General features: G+C 46.7%; 1 protein-coding gene across 1 annotated transcript in view; it reads right to left on the reverse strand.

Annotated features, from left to right (window-relative positions):
- Positions 1 to 1,117: 1,117 nt before the first annotated feature.
- Positions 1,118 to 20,987, reverse strand: part of LOC142557011 (carbohydrate sulfotransferase 5-like) — a 28,446-nt gene continuing 8,576 nt past the window's right edge. Inside the window, exons 3-4 of the mRNA XM_075668545.1 lie at positions 18,121 to 18,375; positions 1,118 to 2,336 (exon numbers count right to left, since the gene is read on the reverse strand). Of these exons, the coding sequence (XP_075524660.1) occupies positions 2,067 to 2,336; positions 18,121 to 18,375 (525 nt within the window). The 3' untranslated portion in view covers positions 1,118 to 2,066. The remainder of the gene's footprint in view (positions 2,337 to 18,120; positions 18,376 to 20,987) is intronic.

The following is a 20,987-nucleotide window of genomic DNA, read 5'->3' on the forward strand; positions in this document are numbered from 1 at the left end:
CTTAAGGTCTGCCTCTGACACGACTCCGCGTGAAACAGAAACTGGTGTGTTACCAAATGTCACCAAACCGCCTAGCTTCTCGTACTGATTTTTCTGAGAGATCTCAAGAAGAAGGTCTCCGCTTGCCATTTTCGTCACTTTATATTTTGACCCTAAGGCTTCGGTCAAAGATTTTGAAACTATGAATGGTGAAATGAGTCTGGCCTGTTTTTCATCGTTCTCGCTGTGTACAACATGGTATTGCGGGTAGGTCTCTTTTGTGCGGGTGAAACATGTACTAAGTCTTCGGTGCGTCTCCTCTTCTGAGGGTGAATATCACGAAGGCGGGAAATTGCGGGTGTTCCCACAGTATTTCGGTTCGTTTTCGGCAGCAATGGCGGCCACCCGCCACGGAGCCCTACATGGGGACGCTGCAGAACTTAACGCGTAAGGCTGCAGGCGCCAACCGCTCATTGCCACTATAACCTAATATATTATACCCGAGGGAGGGCACATACACGAGGTTAACCCTAGCCACGCTAGGAAATTAGGAAGTGAAGGAAGAGAACAGATGATAGGACAGTAAAAGAAAGAAGATAGGAAAGAAAAAGATTGAAGAGGGGGACAGGAAAAAGCTACTACCGATTTCCCCCAGGTGGTTGAGCCTGAAGGTGCCGTCTACGTGAAGCAGAGGCCGTAGAGGCGTGTTGCCTCCACTGGGGGGCCTTAACGGTACGAACACCCGGCATCGGCTCAACCCCCAGGATCACCCTTTCCCCGGACACGGCTAAGCCGCGCACGGCTACACGCGGGATGGTCCAAACCTCGTGTGCTCGGGTACATGGTGTCGCAACACACTAAACGCCTGCTGACGCAGATGCCCCTGCGGGGAAGGTTAGAAGAGAAGGGGGGAGAAGGGCTTATAGTAATGTCCCTGAAGGAATAGCCCTTCTTGCACAGGTCGCGAAGCTTCGGGCGAAAAGCGGTTCAGTACAAATTGCCACCCACATCAGCAAGGGTGGTTATGTGAGCAGCGATTGAAGCTCATTGTTTGGAGGGAACAAACACTAGGAAAAAAAAGAAAGCGTTTTTAATTAAAACGACACACAGATTCGTTGAACGAAAATAACATTCCTAATCAATTTTATATATGCGTGACGAGTAAAGGAAAGGCAACTCTATTTTATTTTATCATTATCAATAAATAACTTTTTACAGCGCCCATCGTAAGAGGGGGTGTTGAGGCCGCTATCGCTTGCAAGGCAATGCAGCTCTTCAACTGTGCAGGAAGGCGCGCTCGTAAAGTTCACCTATTAGAATAAGCCCCCATCACACGTTGTGCTGTTCTGCTTGACGACGTTTGTCTGAATTTGGCGACGTGCATAGCTTCATCGTTTCTTAACGTGTTGAGTCAAAAGTAGTGAGTTACGACCGCCTGATAACTGCTTACTTTAGTTGTATGCGTGCGACTGCGCAGGCCGACGGGCTTGGTGCTTGACGGTCGAACCAGTACTCTACACCTAGAGCCTTCCTCCGCCTCGAAAGAAAGTATGTTCTGTTCAGGGGTGCGATTTCGACACCGGTAAGGCTCACTTTTTCTTGTATCGCTCTCCCTGCTGGAAGCTCCAAACGCCCGTCAAGTCGAATTCTGGAGTGTTTGAATATATAGCTCTAATGAAAGGCCACAAAAACAAATTTCGCGCCTTTGAGACCAAAGTGACGTCACTTTTTTTAATGGATGTGGAATCACACTGTTTTTTTTCTTCCGCCGGAAGTGTTCCCTCCACATACAGATGGCGCTAGGCCCCATGAACTGCCGAAGAACCGCCATGTTTTGAACGTATGGGCTTCAATGGAAGCTTTGCTACCAGATATATATACCTTGTCCCCACTTCTTATTGTCCGCACTAAACCCGCCAATCGCTTCAAGGCAACGCATAACAATTTCTCACGTCCGGTTCGTGGTGCTGCCGTGCTCGCATCGACAGCAGAACGGCCCTGCTCCCGAAGCTGATTCTGGCGCGCGACGCATATTGGCCGGAGATGTGCACGCAGCCATGGGGGCGACAGGCGCCCATGCGCAAACGTCACAGTTCGTAACCCAGTCTTTTGATCACGCGTCGGCATGCCCGGTTGATGCGTCGAGCGTGGGAAGGCTTCATGCTCCGCTTCCACGCGTCGACCATGTCCTTGGAGTTCCTGGAGGTCGCGTATGGATTGCGGCGCACTTTTAAGTTTCTCTCGCTGGTGTGGGACTCGATGAACTTCTTGACGAACGTAGTGAAAGGCATTCCGAGTGCGTCGTACAGATTCACGGTGACGTTTAAGGGGTCCATGGCAAGGTCTTCGTAACGCACCTGTGAAAATGAAAACGAGCAAAAGGTGGAAGTTAAATGACAGTTAAATTTGTAACAATAAGATGATACAGTGAACCGTTGTCTAATCAAGATTTTCTATATATATATATATATATATATATATATATATATATATATATATATATATTGACACGTGGACTTGTTTTATCTTTTCCGGGTGAGCACTTTTCACCTTCTAACAAATGTTATCGCTCCGCGTGCTACGCGCCCGCATGCATCGCAAATTTCTCTATTGTTATCGGTGGTTCTCTTGTCGCCGCAGCTTCTGTAATCTGATTGCATGAGCGACGCCAACTGTGTAGAAGTTTCTGCAAGACGCGCGCAGCCCCGATTACTCTGGAGCCTTCAATGACTTGTGTATAAAAGCCGACGCGCTTGACCCACAGATCAAATTTTTGACGATCGCCGACTGTGTTCGCCGCTATCGTTGTTTTTTGATTGCAGCCTGTTTTTGAGGGCGCAGGTTCGCCCAAGAAAACGCTAGTTTCGTCAATCACAGTCTTGCTGCCTTCTTCACCGTCACTACTACGTCACATCATGCGGATGTGCTAGTGCGTTCATGTTCCGAACGCCCCCGCAAAGCCGCTAAGGAAGCCCGAACCCCGAAGACAACACCATCGTCGCCCAAGGCTAGCGAGCTAGCCGCAGACTGCAATGATTGCCCCTGGAGCACCGATTTCTACTTGATAAGACCAGGAAGACCGTGGCCTGCTCAACGACCATAATGGTAGCCCCAGCGTCACCCATCGTGCTTCCACAACCCAGAGAGCCCCCTACCTTCAGTGGAGCTCTTTCGGAGGATCCGGAAACCTGGCTCCAAACCTTCGAAAGGATCTCGACCTTCAACAACTGGACCTCTGAGCATAAGCTACGCCATGTGTATTTCTTCTTGGAAGATGCCGCGAGGACTTCGTTCGAGAAATAGGAGTCCACCCTTACAACGTGGGACCTGTTCCGCAGTAACTTCCTGAGGGCGTATACAAGCGTTGTCCGAAAAGAAGGGGCTGAAATTCTGCTGGAAATTCGAGGGAAACTACCAATTGAGACCATCGCCATCTTTACGGAAGAGATGACCCGACTTTTCCGGCATGCCGACCCGGAAAAGTCGGCAGAGAAAAAAGTTCGTTTCCTAATGCGGGGCGTCAAGCAAGAACTTTTCGCCGGACTGATCCGCAACCCGCCGAAGACGGTAGCTGAGTTTCAACAGAGGCATCGACCATTGAGGAAACTCTGGAAATACGGACGAGGCAATATAGTCGCCAAGTGCGCACGCCGCAGTGCGCCAGCTAAGCACTCGGTTCCGACGACCTCCAACAGAGCATCAGGACAATTGTGCGCTATGAACAGCGCAAGATCTTGCCTTCGTCGCAACCTCAGGTGGCTTCGGTCACTGCCATGGTCAAGGAGTAACTACAGCGATCACTTGGAGTTTCTCAGGGGCTGCCCCAATTGCCGCAACCCTAGCCAGAAGCGATGACATACGCTGCCGTCGTCCGCCGCCATGGTCCTTCTCCGCGCCCGCGCCAGGGCCCCGTTATGTAAAAAGAGGTGAGGCGTGCAGACAGGACACAAGAGTAGAGAAATGGACAACAAGAACGCCAACTATCAACTGAAGGGAGCACTGAGGCGAAAAAAGAAAAAAAACACAAAACTTATCTGCGCAAGCTCAGGAATGCCACGTGTCAGTCGGGTACATGTGCCGGTCTACGTGAGAAATAACGGTTAAGGCCCTTAATCTCTTCCCTATGTAAAGTAATCGAAGGCTAACTCACGCACGCACTTCCACCATTATAGATATGCCATGCCTCTACCATAAGAGGCGTATCTTCATTCTTGTGCCTGTACAATATCGCGCATTCATCTAACTCTGGCGTGCAGTTGCAATCTTAGCAATGTAGGGAAAGATTAGAAGGCGATGCACCTGTTAACGACCTTCTATGTTCCATTAGCCTCTGTTTGATACACCGACCCGTTTGCCCTACACAGAACTGGCCACAGCTAAAGGGAATTTTATGAACCACACCCACACGACAGTCAGTAAAACTGTTCTTATTGTGCTTCACTGGACAAATATCTGTTCGGTTTTTCCGTTTAGCTGCTCCTTTTTCCTCTGTAGGGCAGCGCATATCTTACCTAGCTTATTGGGAGCAGTGAAAGCAACATTAATATCAGATCTACTTGCAACTTTTTTAAGCCTGTACGACACTGAATGAATGTACGGAATAGCCACTACTATTTGTTTTGCTATTACTGCTTTTTGTAGTCACGTCCGCCCCCTCGGAACCAGCTTTAGGCGCTCAACCACAGTGGCCACTGCTACACTAGGATAACCTGCTCCTAATAGGCAGCGGACCTGCGCATTAAAACTGGCGCTCATTTTGTGCAAGCAGCATCTGGTGAGAGAAGACTTAAGGCACGGCATGGCAATACCGTTTTTTACTACTTTGGAATGCTTGTATCGAAAGTTTAGCAACGGCTTCGAAGATCTTGGAGAGTACTGCCAACAAACGTGAAACGTGAAGCACAATAAGAACAACAGTTTTACTTACTGTCGTATGGGCGTGGTTCATAAAATTCCCCTAAGCTGTGGCCAGTTCTATGTAGGGCAAACGGGACGGTGTATCAACCAGAGGCTAATGGAACGTAAAAGGTCGTTAACCGGTGGATCGCCTTCTAATCTTTCCCTACATTGCCAAGATTGCAACTGCACGCCAGAGTTAGATGAATGCGCGATATTGTACAGCCAGAAGAATGAAGATACGCCTCTTATGGTAGAGGCATGGCATATCTATAATGGTGGAAGTGCGTGCGTGAGTCAGCCTTCGATTACTTTACATAAGGAAGAGATTAAGGGCCTTGACAGTTATCTCACGTAGACCGGCACATGTACCTGACTGACACGTGGCATTCCTGAGCTTGTGCGGATGAGTTTTGTGTCTTCTTTCTTTTTTCGCCTCGGTGCTCCCTTCAGTTGATAGTCGGCGCTCGTGTTGTCCACTTCTCTACTCTTGTGTCCTGTCTGCACGCCTCACCTCTTTTTGCATAATGAATCCTTACCAACTAGCTCAGCTTTCGGTCGTTCTAAGCCAGTGCCCCGTAGCGCGGTAATTCCGTCGTCCACCGCCGCCACTGCCGGAACGCCCGAACGTCGCCCAGCGCAGCGTTCGAAGGAACACCGACGTTTGGCGCACGCCCGATCATCGTCCGCTCTGCTATCACTGCGGAGAAGCAGGCCACGTCTCCCGCCGGTGCCCATATCGCGAAATGGAATTACGAGGGTTCGCCGTCAAACGCTCCGCGCCCGCAGCGACGTGAACGCACTCGCGACATAACCGACTTCCTCTCCGCCACTCAATGGAGCCCTCGATGACCGTCCTGTTCACCGTCACCAGGCCGCTACCTGTCGTAGCAGCGCCGACCATACGCTAGCCCAGCACGAGGCCGGGTCGTCAGCCCACATCCTGAAAACTAAAAGCAGCAACCGATGGAGGTGCGGTTGCCGTTCATCGAACTTACGAAGATACTCCGCCGACAACGAATACGCCGAAAAAACTATTTCGACGACCTGTATTACCACTGATGAGGCTGCTTGCGGTATGTCCCACCGCTGACACACTGCTTGAAAGAAATTTGTCCGTTCGCATTAGCGTGCTCAGTTACAGGCAATCAGACTTCGCTCCCTCGCCCTAATTTTAACTGCTCTACTCAAATTATTCCCAGAGGCATGTCTTTGGGCGACATCTCGCCTGTGAACGAGTGCGAGATATCGGCTCTTGACGCCTAAATTCCATCGCACTCTACAGGAACCTTCGATTCACCGACTCTCACAGACGAACTTAGCAACATGATTGCAGCTGATTTTCCGGCACAAGCTGCTGACCTCCACCGTCTTTTGGAAACTTACCGCGGCATTTTTGACCTGCATGGCCGCCCTTTAGCCCAAACATTGGTGGTCACCCATGAAACTTGCACCGGAGGCGCCAATCCGATAAGCCGCCAGCCTTACCAAGTTTCATATGCTGAGCAATAGGCGATACAACGAGAAGTCGATAAGACGTTGATAAAAGGCGCTATTGAGCCATCTCGCAGTCGGTGGGCATCCCAAGTAGTCCTTCTCAAAAAGAAGGATGGCAGTTGGCGCTTTTGTGTGGGTTACTCACCCCTCAACAAAATCACACGCAAGGTTGTCCACTCCTTGCAGTGCATTGATGACGCCAAAGATTCCTTGCACGGAGCCGCAACTTTTCATCGATAGATCTCCGATCAAGCTATTGGCAAATCTCGGTAGATGACATAGACCATGAGAAAACTACATTCGTAACACCTGGCGGTCTCTACCAATTGCATGTTCTCCTGTTTGGCCTTTGTAATGCCCCGGCAACCTTCGAAGGAATGATGCACTGCTTACGTCGCGGCTATAAATGCTCTACATGTCTGTGTTATGACATATTGACATATGGCGTTGCGACACCATGACATATTCTTTTCACCAACTTTCACGAGTCATCTAACGTATCTATCGGTTATTCTTGCTGTTTTCCAACGTACCGGCTTGCAATTCAACTCAACCAAGTGCCACTTTGGACGCCATCAAGTTACCGTTCTTGGCTATCCCGTCAGTGCCGCTGGTGTTGAACCCGACTCTCACAAGATTCGCGCTGTCCAGAACTTTCCTGTTCCGTCTTCCGGCGTAGACGTAAAGAGCTTTGTTGGGCTATGCTCATATTTCCATCTCTTTATATAGATTTTCGCCGAAACCACTCGCCCACTAACCGACTTAATTAAGAAGGAAGTTGCTTCCACACGGGGCCTTGCTCAAACCAAAGCCTTCTCCGCCCTCGTACGCTTGCTCATGGCTCCACTACTGCTGGTTCATTGATCCATCTGCTGCCACTGAACTTCACACAGATGCCCGTGGCCGTGGAATTGGGGCTGCACTTGTTCAATGACAGCTTAATGCAGAGCACGTAATTTCATACGCCAGCCGCCTCCTGTCAACCGCCAAAAGAAATGTTTCAATCACCAAACGGGAGTGCTTTGGGCGATTGCCAAATTCCTCCCTTACTTCTCCGGTCGCACATCTTCCGTGGTTACAGATCACCATGCCTTGCGCTGGCTCGCCTCGCTTAAAGACCCCTCTGTACGCTTAGGTAAATGGGCCCTGCGGCTCCCAGAATGTTAATTTGCTGTTTTCTACAAGTCAGGCCATTTGCACAAGGACGCCGACTGCTTCTCCCGTCATGCTGTCGACCGGCCTGAATATGATGCGCATGGCACCGACTCATGCGTCCTGGCCATTTCTGATCTGCACAACGACGGCATTGAACAGTGTGATGACTGCTTACCTGTTCTCATCTATCGTCTCAATTCTGGACATTCGGAGCACCCGCTGCTCATGTTAGTGCTCCTTGACGACGTCCTGTAGCGTCGCAGCTTACGCCCTGAAAGACAACAAACTTTACTCGTACCACGCCATCTCTGGGCGTCAGTTCCTGAACCGTTACATCACGCCTCTACTGCAGGCCACCTCAGCGTTTTGTGTATTTGCGACCGCATACGGCGCTGTTTCTGCTGGGAGGGCTTGTGTCGCTCTGTTAACCGCTACGTTGCAGCCTGTGCGCTCTGTCAGCGCCGCAAAATCCTGCTGTGCTGTCCAACTGGACGCCTTCACCCCATCAATGTGCCCTCAGAACCATTCTTTCGCGTCACTTTCGATCTTGTCGGACCTTTTGCGGCGTCGAAATCTGGCAATAAGTGGTTCGTTGTCGTGACCGATTACGCGACCCTGTACGCGATCACGCGAGCTTCGCGCACAAGCTGTGCAACTGATGTCGCAGATTTGCTTTTACATAACGTCATACTCCATCACGGCGCACCCCGGCAACTCCTCACTGATCGCGGCCGCACCTTCTTGTGCCGCGGAGTTGAAGACCTACTTCGTTCCCGTTCTGCCGACCACAAGCTTCTCACCGCCTACCACCCACAGACAAACGGATTGAAGGAGCGGTTCGAACGCACGCTGACAGAAATGCTGCCTATGTACGCTTCTAACGACTACAGGGATTGGGACAGCATGTTACCCTTCGTGACCTTCGCCTATAGTTCTTTAAAACTGATGGTAGCGCTAAAGAAGTACGGACACACGATGAAAAGACGACACGACGACGAGGAAAGTTTTAAAGAATGCATCAATTTTAAACAATGTATCACCAACTAGCCCAACACCAAGTTTTATTGAAGCCTATAATTCGTCCCGCCGCGAGATCGCTGGCTTTTCACCCTTTTACCTTCTGTTTGGCCGCCACCCTTATTGCCCTTTGACACACTGCTTCCCTCCTCGATGAACACTCCCACTGAATATGCCTAGACGTTTTCGCCCGGGCTCGCATGGCGCGCCAGATTGCCGGCTCCTGGCTCGCTGAGTCTCAGGCCACGCAGAAGATCTGGTGCGACAGCCGACATGGGAACGTTCAATTCCTCCTGGCTCCACTGTCGTCCTACGGACACCATGTCGCCGCGTCTGCTTGTCCGAAAAGCTGCTGCCGCGCTACACAGGCCTCTACACGATATTGCGTCAGCTTGGCGATATGAACTGCGAGGACACTCTGCTGGACTCGCGTGTCCCAACGGACGCTGTGCATGTGTCCTGGCTGAAGTCTTACTTTGCCGCGAGTTCACCTCCCTTATAGCAAGCGCCCAGACAGAGCTTTACAGGCGGGGGTGATGTTACGGCTCAACCAAGAATGACGCTAGTAAGAAGACGATTTGACGTGTAGAGCTGAAATTGGTCTCGACAGCCATCTTGTTTATGCATCGTTGTCTCTCTTGTAAATATTGTAAATACATATTTATATGTGGCTTCGGCAACGCAACAATATATTAGCTCCCATGTTTCGGCTCTGAAGGTTAGCAAGAATTTGAAAACAAAGTTCAAAATTCTGGATATATGTCAAAAAAATGTGGCAGCCGTCACGTGTCACTACAGGTTTCACTGTCCTCTGGGCTTTATAATGTTAAACTATTTCAGTCTGGTTTTATTCCAATCTCCTGACGTCAAATTTACATAACCGCCATCGGGCGATGACCCGCAGCGTTGTCTGAATAGCCCAATAAAACGCTCTCCTCGTGTATAGGAGGCCACTCTTGTCTGCTTTCAAAACGAATAACATTGCCTACATTGAGCGGGTTTTCTTATCTGACTGGCTGGCAACAGGCGAGAACACGCTCAAGTGGAGAGGTTTTCGATGAGGCCGAGCCAGCACAGTGAAAATAGACAACCGGATGAAGATGTTGGTGCCGGCCGCTGTGCTTGGTTCGCTTGCCCTTCTTAGTTTGCCGTGGTTAGTCGAAAATCGCGTCGGCGTGCAAGGGAAGGTTAACAATGCCGCCAAAATGGATCCTCAACAAAGAATAATGCTGAGCGATCTCGAAAACACGCCTAAATGGCTGCTTAGCGTTATACGGCCACGCAAAAGATTTATTATGCGCAAATAAATCCATGCTCTCCAGCAGGTGCCAGTAGCCAGAGCCTCAACGATCAACGGGCAGACATTTTCTGTTCCTTTGGGAAAGGGGTAGTCTCAGACTATTTATAAAAAAATCAGTTTCTTTTGCCATATTAATCCATTTTTAACGCGTACACGTCACTAGGCCAGGCAGCACACGGCCGCCGTGTGCTGCCTGGCTGAAGATCTGCATCATCTGAAGATTAACTTGGTTCCGCAGCGAACTTCACTGGGTCTGCGTCGCCGGTATCGGAGGCAGCGCCACCTAGACCTATAAAGGCACCAGCACTGGAGATACTCGTTGGGATTTGCGGACACACACAGAAAGTACTGAGTTGTGCGTTTTCCTGCCATAGGTAGGCCATCATTTTGAGTTGTTCGATTAGCCCTAGGTGATTTCTGTGGCCGTTGATCCCCCCGCGTATGTGCCTTTTTTGATGTTCAAATGGGTGTGCATTTGTACACATACCGCGCACGCATGGGTTTGTTTGCATGCCGCAGTCACAGCAGGGTTGCGCTTTTACATGACAGCTCGTGCTTTATTCGCGCGCTTAGCCCCAGACCCTCATTGACATTGCTGTGCATTTGTCTCGCTCTGCTCGTGCTTCGAGTTGAAGACGTGGAGAGTAACCCCGGGCCCAGGATCGAGGACGTGCTGACCTTTCTGAAATAGTTTCGTGAAGAAATTTCACCCGATCTAAAGCAAGTTAACCAACAAATTGCATGCTTGAATACCCGGGTCAACGTCAATGAAAAAAAAATTTGTAGCGTACCGGAAATCAAAAAGCACTTCGACGCCGTCAGGAATTCTGTTCAAGAAGTTAAGACAAATATATCTAAAGCAAATGAACTCGTCTATGTTGTGGACGACATAAATAACAGAATGAGGTGCAAAAACCTTATAATCAATGGTATAACCGAAGAGGGCCATGAAGGATGTGCCGAATCCGAAGCCATTGGGAAGGTATTTTATTCCGCTCACTCGAAGGTCAACGTTGGGGACATTGAACGTGCTCATCGTTTTGGTCAGCGCCGTCACGGTTTTCACCGTCCTATTATCATTAAATTCCACAACCTTAAATCTAAAACAGAAGTGCTACAAAATGCCCACAAACTGAAAAACCTCGAGTCCCCTAAAGTGTGGATAGAAGAAGACTTTTCGCCTGAGGTACAGTTGGCTCGTGGGAAGTTGCGCGATTTTGCTAAGAGCGATCGTGAAGAAAACGAACGTTTTTCTATTCGTTTTACGTCCCTACACTTTATAGGTTCTGTTTACCGGTTTGACTCAGTCAGTAATAATGTTGTAAAGGTTGCTGCAAGGAAACAACCTTCCAGTATTTGACGAACAACAACTTAGAGGTGTGAGGTTACGTTCACACATGCAGTCTCATTGCTCTTGGCAAATTTCCGCAGCCTTTCTCACAAAATTGACGCATTGAAAATGCTGATACATTCTTGCCCACAGGTATAGTAATAGGTACGAAAACGTGGCTTTCCAGTGACATCACTAACAGCGAACTTGCAATTGACCCATCTTTTTTAATCTTTCGAAAGGACCGGGAAGGCTTCCAAGTTATTATAGCCATTAAAGATGACTATGAACCATCTCTAGCGATAGTCGACCCTCCTCTGGAAATAGTATGGGCCTCTGCACGTATTGGACATGCGCATTGTGTCACTGGTGGATGCTATCGTCCACCTGATAGCCGTTTGGAATTTGTTCATTTTTTTCAAGGATGCTTTACAAGAGGTCATATCCCAGTTCCCAAAATGCATATTGATATTAAAGGGTGACTTTAATTGCCCAAGTGTCGAGTGGTCGTCTTCGTCCTTAAAGGAAAATAGCAACAGATCTCAGTGGCTTCATTTTCTACAAACCTTGCATTTTCATCATTTAACTCAAGTCGTGCGCGAACCAACTCGGGGTGACCATGTACAAGATATTATGTTGACAAATTACCCAAACCTTGCTGCGACACATGTACTAGAACCATTAATTGATCACAGGGTGGTGCAATGTTCTTTTGCATGGAAAATGCCGAGAAATGTGCACCGAAAAAATTAATTCTCAACCACGTACGTGCTGACACTTAATGGTACGTTAGCCTCATTTACAGCCAACTTTGCAAACGATTTTCAAAACAGAACGATAAATGATAACTGGAGCTTGTTCCGCGATAAACTGAAAGAAGTTGAAACTACATGTATACCAAAAATGGCCATCAGCTCCAGGCAGAATGATCCGTGGTTTAACCACGAAGTGAAGAAGCACATCAACAATTAAAAAAGAGCGTTCAGAAAAGCTGCCCGAACAAATGCTCCAGAATACCGGCAAAATTACAAAACCATTGTGCGCCATGCTGAAACTGCAATTCTCGAAGCTAAAAACAATGTTTTTAATTGCACCCTTCCCAATATGATAAAAAATGATCCGAAAGTATTTTGGCAAGTAGTTAAGCCGAAACCAAATCACACTGCGTCCTTACTAATTTCCGAAAGCGGAGCAGTGCTTAACTCAAGAGATAGCACAGAGCTATTTAGAAAATGCTTCTCTGCAGTTTTTACTAAAGAACTGCCGCTTGATAACACTCACATACTTGAACAAGTATCTATTCAATTCCCTTTTTCATCCATCATAATATCAGAACATGGTGTCTCACGTGCAATTGAAAGGCTTCCTCATAAAACCAGCCCGGGTCCTGACGGTATAAGTGCTAAAGTTATGAAATCAAACTCGCACTACTCTTCAGTTTTGTTATGTGTAATATTTAAGCAGTCACTAGTTATGGGGTGCCAACTGGAAGATTGGAAATCAGCATCAGTAATGCTGGTATTTAAATCTGGTGATACAGCAGACCCTAATAATTACAGATCTGTATGACTAACATCTATTTGTTGTAAATTACTGGAACACATCCTATACTCTCACATTATAGCCTGTCACTAACCTGCTCCTGAAAAACCAACATGGCTTTCGCCAAAATCGCTCATGTCAAGCGCAACTATATGAACTTGTAACAGGTATTCACATTTCTTTGCACAAATTGATTAGTATAGACGCCACTTTTATTGATTTTTCTAAAGCTTTTGACCAGGCACCTCATAATCGACTAAAACTGAAACTTAGAAACCTACAGCTTGAATATAACACGACGCGATGGATTGAGGAGTTCCTAATGAAGATATTTGAAGTAATTAGTCTAAACAACTGCTTTTTTAACCGCACTCACGTCAGTTCGGGAGTTCCTCAAGGGCCTGTCCTTGATCCACTGCTATATTTAATATACATCAACGACATCACAACTAATATTACTTCACCAATACGCCTCTTCGCAGATGACTTCGTCTTGAATAATCAAGTAAGCTGCCCTGCCGACATCTCTGTGCTGTAGCCTGATTTAACAAAGCTAACTGACTGGTGTGACATATGGCAGATGGAAATTAACATACCCAAAACTGAACACGTAAAATTTGCTTCGATGACTCGACCTACCTCTGACCAGTATACAATACGCGGTATTACTGTTGACTCAGTATCTTCAATCAAGTACTTGGGTGTCCTGTTTACCTCCAATTTAAGCTGGAATGCTCACCTTGAACACTTCCCCACAAAAGTTGGCAAAACACTAGGTTACCTGAAGCGGCACTTGCACCTTGCGAACACAGATACGACTTCGCGCGTACAGTTCCCTTGTCCGGCCCTCTTTAGAATATGCGTGCATAATTTGGCACCCCCGTCACTCTAATCTCATGAACCAACTCGAATCAGTTCAAAATAAAGCTGCGCAGTTCATCTTAACTTCATGCACCCGACATCAAAGTGTGTGCGCCTTAAAGAAATTACTCAATCTCCCGTTACTTGATATGCGCAGGAAATTATCACGGTTGTCCTTCTTCCGTAGCCTTTACCACACCAACATTGCATTCGCTCGAGCACATATTCTTCCCGCTCCCCATATCTCGACCCGCGCAGACGATGTCCTTAACCGCCGTGGTTGCTCAGTGGCTATGGTGTTGGGCTGCTGAGCACGAGGTCGCGGAATCGAATCCCGGCCGCGGCGGGATTCGATTCACACCCGTGTACTTAGATTTAGGCGCAAGTTAAAGAACCCCAGGTGGGCGAAATTTTCGCAGTCCTCCACTACGGCGTGCCTCATAATCAGAAAGTGGTTTTGGCACGTAAAACCCCATAATTTAACCATGTTCTTAAAGTAAAACCCATATTTGCCAGGACTAATGCTTATCAAAATTTCCTCTAGTTTTATTTATTGTCGAATGGAACTCGCTACCGTCAATGATTGTCTCGCTTACGGAGTCATCATTTCGTGCAGCACTGCTAACCTTTTTAGAGTGTATCAACCTGTCCGAACCCACATTTGCTTGAATATTTACATAAAAGTATTTTAATATGCTCGGCATTGCATAAAATTCGTTCCGTGTCATCTTATATGTATCTGTGTACGTTGTTTACCTAAATCCTCATTCGATTGTATGATTAAACTCGTGTTCTGATGGGTACTGGTTGTCTACATCGCATTTTAGGTTCTTATGCGTTTTTCACGCTACCAAATATTCTATTTAGCTCCGTTTCTCTTTTCTTTCGTTCTTTTTTTTGTTTTCTTTGTTTCTGCTCGAAGTTTAGATCATTTTTTGTTGTTCCTAATTCCTTCATATATTATTTGCATTGTACACATTCCACTTACGCTTGAACTTTTTCGCCCCACCCTATGTAATGCCGTAATGGGCCCTTAGGATACTCAAATAAATCAAAATAAGCAAATAAATATTGCGTGGGTAGTTTTCGCGGTTGTTTGACGTCACGGGACAGACAGGCGAAGTGGGTGCGATGCGAAAACTTTTGACCAATAGCAGAGCAATAATGGGCGAAAAGGCGTCAAAGGAGAAATAATTGTTTATTTATTTATTTATTTAGTACCCACAGCGCCCATTCAGACATTACAGTGGGGGGGGGGGGGGGGGGGGTACAGATTAAAAACAAGCATCAAAATTGCAGGTTTGCATAAATTTGTGTAAGTCAACAACACATTATTATAGGCCGACAAAAAAAGAAAGAAAAGCACACAGCTAAGTTGCACACAGCCATATCGGAAACAGGCACGTTGCAGATGTCACATGTCACATTGGGAAAAAAAAGAAAAAAAAAAGAGAGTACATAAAGCACAATGATTACAGAGACTCACAATGAAAAGGCAAAAAAAAAATTGAATAATAAGTAGGAAAAAAAGAAACAATGCAGTGATTAAGATACCGTGCGACAAGGTAAAAAAAAAAAGGGCACTAAAAGAAAATGTCATTTGCAGCTGGGATTGTTTATAGGTCATGATGATTGCTAGACGTACACGGGATATTGACCAAGCGTTAGGGATCAAAAGATTCTATTGCTTTTAATGCAGAAAAGAACTTGTTAGGACAAGAAATTCGTACAATTGAGGAAGGAAGTCGGTTCCACTGACTGATGGTCCTTGGGAAAAACGAGCTGCTAAAGGCCGATGTATTACATTTGTATTCTCTTATCTTCTGTTCATGATCTTTGCGTGCTGATGTGTAGTGAGGCTGGTTTATGTACACGTCACGCGGAATTCGAGTATGAGAGTGATATATGCTGTGCAAAAGCTTCAGTCTTTCGTTCGGTGTAATGCATAATCGGTGTGTACACATCTATCAGGTTGGGAATTCTCGTGGTTTTCGTGACGTCGCGCGACAGAAAGACGATGTGGGCTGGCGATAAAAAAAAACATTTTTGCCAATCGTGGGAGCTCATTGCAGAATTAGAATAGAAAAGTTTCCGATAGGTTTACTTTATAGCGCCCCTTGTTTTTGAAGAAAATAGCATCGATTGGTAAGGAAATCGGTTGCTCTAGGTGGCTGGCGCCGTCTTGGTCAGTGTTCTCGGCTCCAAAATGAGAAATGTCAAGTGAAGGGAGGTGGAGACGCGGTCCCGTGTTTTAGAGGTGCTGTGGGTATGAGGTAACATCGCGGAGAGTGGTGTCATGGTTTGATCTGTCTTTTTGATTCCCTCCGTAAAGGCTGCAGTGTAATGATTATAGTAGTGTCAATTGCATGATGTTACACGGTATGTATACCTCCTGATTTATTACAAGTAAAGGCGAAGCAGGTGCCCGATAAATTATTGAATCAATCGATCAAAAATAAACAAAGAACTATATGCAGAGAACATCATCACGAGATAGTGATTACTGCTGCTTGAAGCTTCGGAACTACAGTGATTTCAGAAGCAGCAACTGAAGTGGAAGGTAATGCACCATGACACCCAGTAGGTAAACTCTCCTAAATAACAAAGAGCCTACTAAAACAACAACAAAGCATTAAAGTGCCTAACTCAAGAGATCAGATAGGATTCGCAGAACTGTGAACGCAGATAAACAAGAAAGTCAGTCATATTCGAAGTTATAATGTCGGAAAGATGCAGGAAGCACTAAGAAATGGCTGCTCCATAAAGTCTGTGAGAAGAAAACTTGGCATAGGACTGAGCAAGACGTATGTTGTGAAAGATAAACACAGTAACGTGATCAGTCATTGCCAAGATACAGTAAACAACAGAAGAATTCTGTACTAACCTGTACAGTACCTAGAGCCACCACGCAACTTTCATTGGACGCAATGAACAGGATACAGAGGCTGCTTCTGTAGAGATTAAGTTAAAAGAACCTTGCAAGACATTTCCAGTGAAAAAGAGGCAGGAGAAGATAGAATAACAGTCAATTTAATCAAGGATGGAGGAGATCTGATGCTTGAAAAGCTTGTAGCCCTTTATACGCAATGCCTCATGACTTTCAAGTGCATCAGAGAGCTGGAAAAATGCAAAGAAAGAAGACGTTAAAGTATTGAAGAAATCTGTCACTTAGCTTGCTTTCAATATTGCGAAAAACACTCTCGATGGTAATTTTCAAAACAATCAGGAAAACACTTGAATTCAATCAACCAAGAGAGCAGGGTGGTTTCAGGAAGGGATAATCTACAATGAATCGCGCCCATGTCAGCAATCACGTAATTGAGAAGTCTACGGACTGAAATCAACCTATGTATGCGGCTTTCATAGAATATGAAAAAGCATTTGATTCAACAAAGACACCAGCACTCACGAAGGCATTGCCTAATAAGGGAATACAGGATGCACACGTGAATATCTTGGGGAAATAGCTACAAAGATTCCACAGCTACCTTGATTCTCCACAAGAAAAGCAGAAAGCTGCCTATTAATAAGGGAGTCGGGCAAGGAGAGGCAATCCCCCGATGCCACGTGACACGTCACGTGGCATTGCATGCCTAGAAGTATTCAAGCTATTGGACTAGGAAGCCTTAGGACTGGGGAACGACGGAGAATACCTCAACAACCTTAGGTTCGCAAATGACATTGCCCTGTTCAGCGACGCTGGGGACGAAATGAAACAAATTATTGAGGTCCTCAAGCGTGAACGTGTAAAAGTAGGGTGGTATAACAATATGCAGGACACAAAGGTAATGCTCAATACCCTGCCAAGGAAGCAAGAATTTACGATCACCAGTAAGTCTCTAGCGTCTGTGCAGGAGTAAGTTTATCTAGGTCAAATATTCACAGCTCACCCTGATCATGGCAAGGAAATTTACAGAGGAATAAAAATGGGTTGGAGTGCATATGGCTAGCGTTGCTACATCCATACTGGAAGCTTTCCTCTGCGTTGAAAATAAAAGTGTACAATCATTGAATTCTGCTGGTGCTAACAAATCACGCAGAAACTTGAAGCTTAACAAAGAAGTACGAGAACCAGTTAAGGATCACGCAAAGAGCGATGGACCGAAAAGTGACAGGAGGAGCGTTACGAGACACGAAGAGAGCGCTGTAGAGCTGAGAACAAACTGGCATAGCCGATATTCTGTTTGACATTAAGAGAAAAAAATGGAGCTGGGCAGGTCATGTGATGCGAAGGGTAAATAACCGGTAGACGATTAGAGTTACGGAATGGGTGCCTAGGAAAACAAGCACAGCCGTGGACTGCAGAAAATGAGGTGCGGAGATAAAATGATAAAATTTGCAGGTGCAAGTTACAATCAGCTACCGCAAGACTGGTGTAATTGGAGATCGCTTGAAGAGGCCTTTGCCCTGCGCTAGACATAAAAGTAGGCTGATAAAGATGATGATAACTGCTTCAAGCCTGAGCGAAGCTGTCAACCAGGTTCTTTTCCTTCAGTATGGGAGCTTCGCAGCCACTGCGTTCACAACTACTTTTGAGCCTCACCTGTATTGTCGGGCCGGGAAACTCTCGGCGAAGATTCTCAAAGACGTCCAGGTCGCGCTCGATCTCGTCGCACAGCACGCGGGCGCTGGAACAGTCGGCCTTACCACGGCACCAGCCACGTTTCTGACGCGACAGCCAGATGGCGCGGGGGTCACGGACTAGGTGCACCACACTGAATTCTCCCGCAGTTGGCGTTGGCCCATCCAGTAGAAAACGCCGCACGGTGTCCATGTCGATGCGCACCACCTTCATCACCTGCGGTCCGTGTGTTGTACTGAGTTACTCAACTAATCTGTGCGTTCAACCATCGATTGATAGAGCGCAAATCAATCCGCGATGGTTCGCTCAAGTGTGAAAATAGACGAAGCAACATTTCAGCCTGTGAGATGTGTAGACATGAAAGAAAAAAAAATTAAGCATGTGTTACGCACGTCATGGCGCCCAGTTGTAAGTACCTATTACTATGTGATGTGGCGAAAACGCGGGGAAGGCGGCAGATGGAAATTCAAGACAATGAGCAAAACGAGAACAAGGTAAAAACAGGAACTAATGTTTCGACAAAAGGATTTGTCTTTTTCAAGGGAACTTAAGCATATGTCGCCGTGAAAATATATAAGTTCAGAAAGTTCAAAACGACCTTGTTCTCGTTTTGCTCATGGCCTATGTTATGTAGTGTATGTTAAAACGCCGATGGCATTTGCACTCCTGCGGTGAAACGCTAGAAAATGATCAACCTGGGCTGACCATGAGGGCGGTAAAGCATTGGATAATCTACGTAACGTTAGTTGTTACGAGAAAAGTACTGTGGAATGTGGGCCGATCCCGGAGATGGGTGAAGTCTTACACAGCGACACAAAGCGCGACTTGTCTGTAGGAAAGAACGGGAGGAACTGGAACGTTACACTCGCGCCACACTTTTCAAAGAACTACCTTTGGTACACGAGAGGAGAATGCGTACGATCGTGTCGTAGTGGACGCTGCCGGAACAGCCTGATTCAATCACAGTGCTTGATGCCTGTGGTTCAAGTGAAACGTTCTTATTCCTTTTGTGTCGCAAATGATGGGCTTACTCATATTTTGCAATTATATTCTGCTTTGTTTTCTCAACAGTGGCAATGAAGGGAATAAAACTGACTCGCCATCCCGGCACAGCGAAAGTGTTTGTCCAGCGAAGCTCTTGAAAATCAATGCTACAACTACTGAGAAGGTGTGCAATCCGTTACTGCTTTAGAGTAATGTTGGTAAACGTAATTTAGAGTAACGGTAGTGATGGGAGTAATGGTAATTTTGACAGCACGCCGCCGCCCGTAGCGGTGCTACAACAACAATGAAATCAACTGTTGGGCTGTTTTTTTAATTATATAGCAAAAGCTAGAGACGTCACTCTCCACGTCGTAAGCTGCCGTTACTGCGGCAGCTTGTGCAACAGCAATCTTTACCGGCAACGTATACGGGGAGCGCTATGTGCTTCGCATTGTTATCAAGAGCGCCTTAACATCAGTTATGTGGTGTGGCTGCTTTTTTGTGCTTGTTCTTTATTGAAACGTGGGCTGTTCTGTGTAATGTATGCGTGATCCCAAAGAATATATGCACTCATCTCTTTGCTGAGTGCTTGAAGCCTCTGCCTTACGGGGGTACGAGTCACTGCTCCTGCTCTGCACTGCCGCTGGGACCGACCCACATTTTTGCTAACGGGCGTGGAAACAAAAAAAGAATTCACTCGCCATCCCGGCCCTGCGAAAGTGGATGTCCAGCGAAGCTGTAGCAACACCAACATTACAATAACTGAGGGGAGTATGCAGTGCTTTATCGGTGATTCGGATGCTTATCTTGAGCTTGTTCTTTATTGAAACTATCCTGTTCTGTGTGTTGCATGGATGATTGCGATGAATGTGGGCTGCTCGCTTCACTTTATTGACCGCTGGTAGCCTCTGCCCTACGGTGGTATGAGCCATAGCATTTTTTGCTTGCTCATGGGGGCATGAGCCTTGGCACGTTTTTTTTGCTTACGGGTGTGTGAGCCATTGCTTATGATGATAGATGAATCTTATGAACTTGTTCTTGAAACGTACGCTGTTCTGTACACTTGTAGTCTCTGCCTTACGAGGCACATAAGCAATCGCTTTTTTTTCTTTTTTTTTTTTTTTTTTTTTTTTGCTTAGGGGGTATGAGCCACTGCTGCTGCTGATAATATGTGTTCGTGGACGGACACGAAAAATGCCTACCACCAAGGGGCTAACAGCTTTCCTGTAAAAAATAAGTGAGACATTCCACTCTGTGAAGGCGGATAACCAACGAAGCCGTTGAGCACAGGACACAGAGGTGACAGAATTGTCAACAAAAGTACGAACACATTTGTTGTCCTGGGGAGGTATTCTGAAGTGGCACACTTAGTGGACTGCTCATTTCGGCTAGTGCTGATTGGCTCGGGCCGCTCGCCTCTTGCTCGCTCGTACAGCTGCATCCAGTCAGAAGTGGCCGAAATGGACAGTCCGCTAGGTGGACTCTTACAGAATATCCCCCTGATCGGTGGTCATCGCGACGATAGGTACGCGCACACATTCTTGTATTACCTTTCTTATTGAATGCGTCCGTCACGTAAAACAACGAATGACTCATTTCCCCTTAAGCGATAGTTCATACCACCGTAAACTAAAAAAAAAATTTTTTTAACGCGGCTTTCACATTGCGACGACAGAAGAGAAAGGACATTCTACGCTGGAATAATGAGCGGCAACGGAGCCAGCTGTGGAAGACGACGACGACGAACGCATGAGCATAGGCACGAGCGCATTCGTGTGGTTGCGCCGAGGGGCACAAACGAGTCAGCTGCCAAAGAAGAACACGTTGCTCGAGCCATTGATGAT

This window comes from Dermacentor variabilis, chromosome 9, assembly GCF_050947875.1.
Source record: "Dermacentor variabilis isolate Ectoservices chromosome 9, ASM5094787v1, whole genome shotgun sequence".
Taxonomy (NCBI): Eukaryota; Metazoa; Arthropoda; class Arachnida; order Ixodida; family Ixodidae; genus Dermacentor; species Dermacentor variabilis.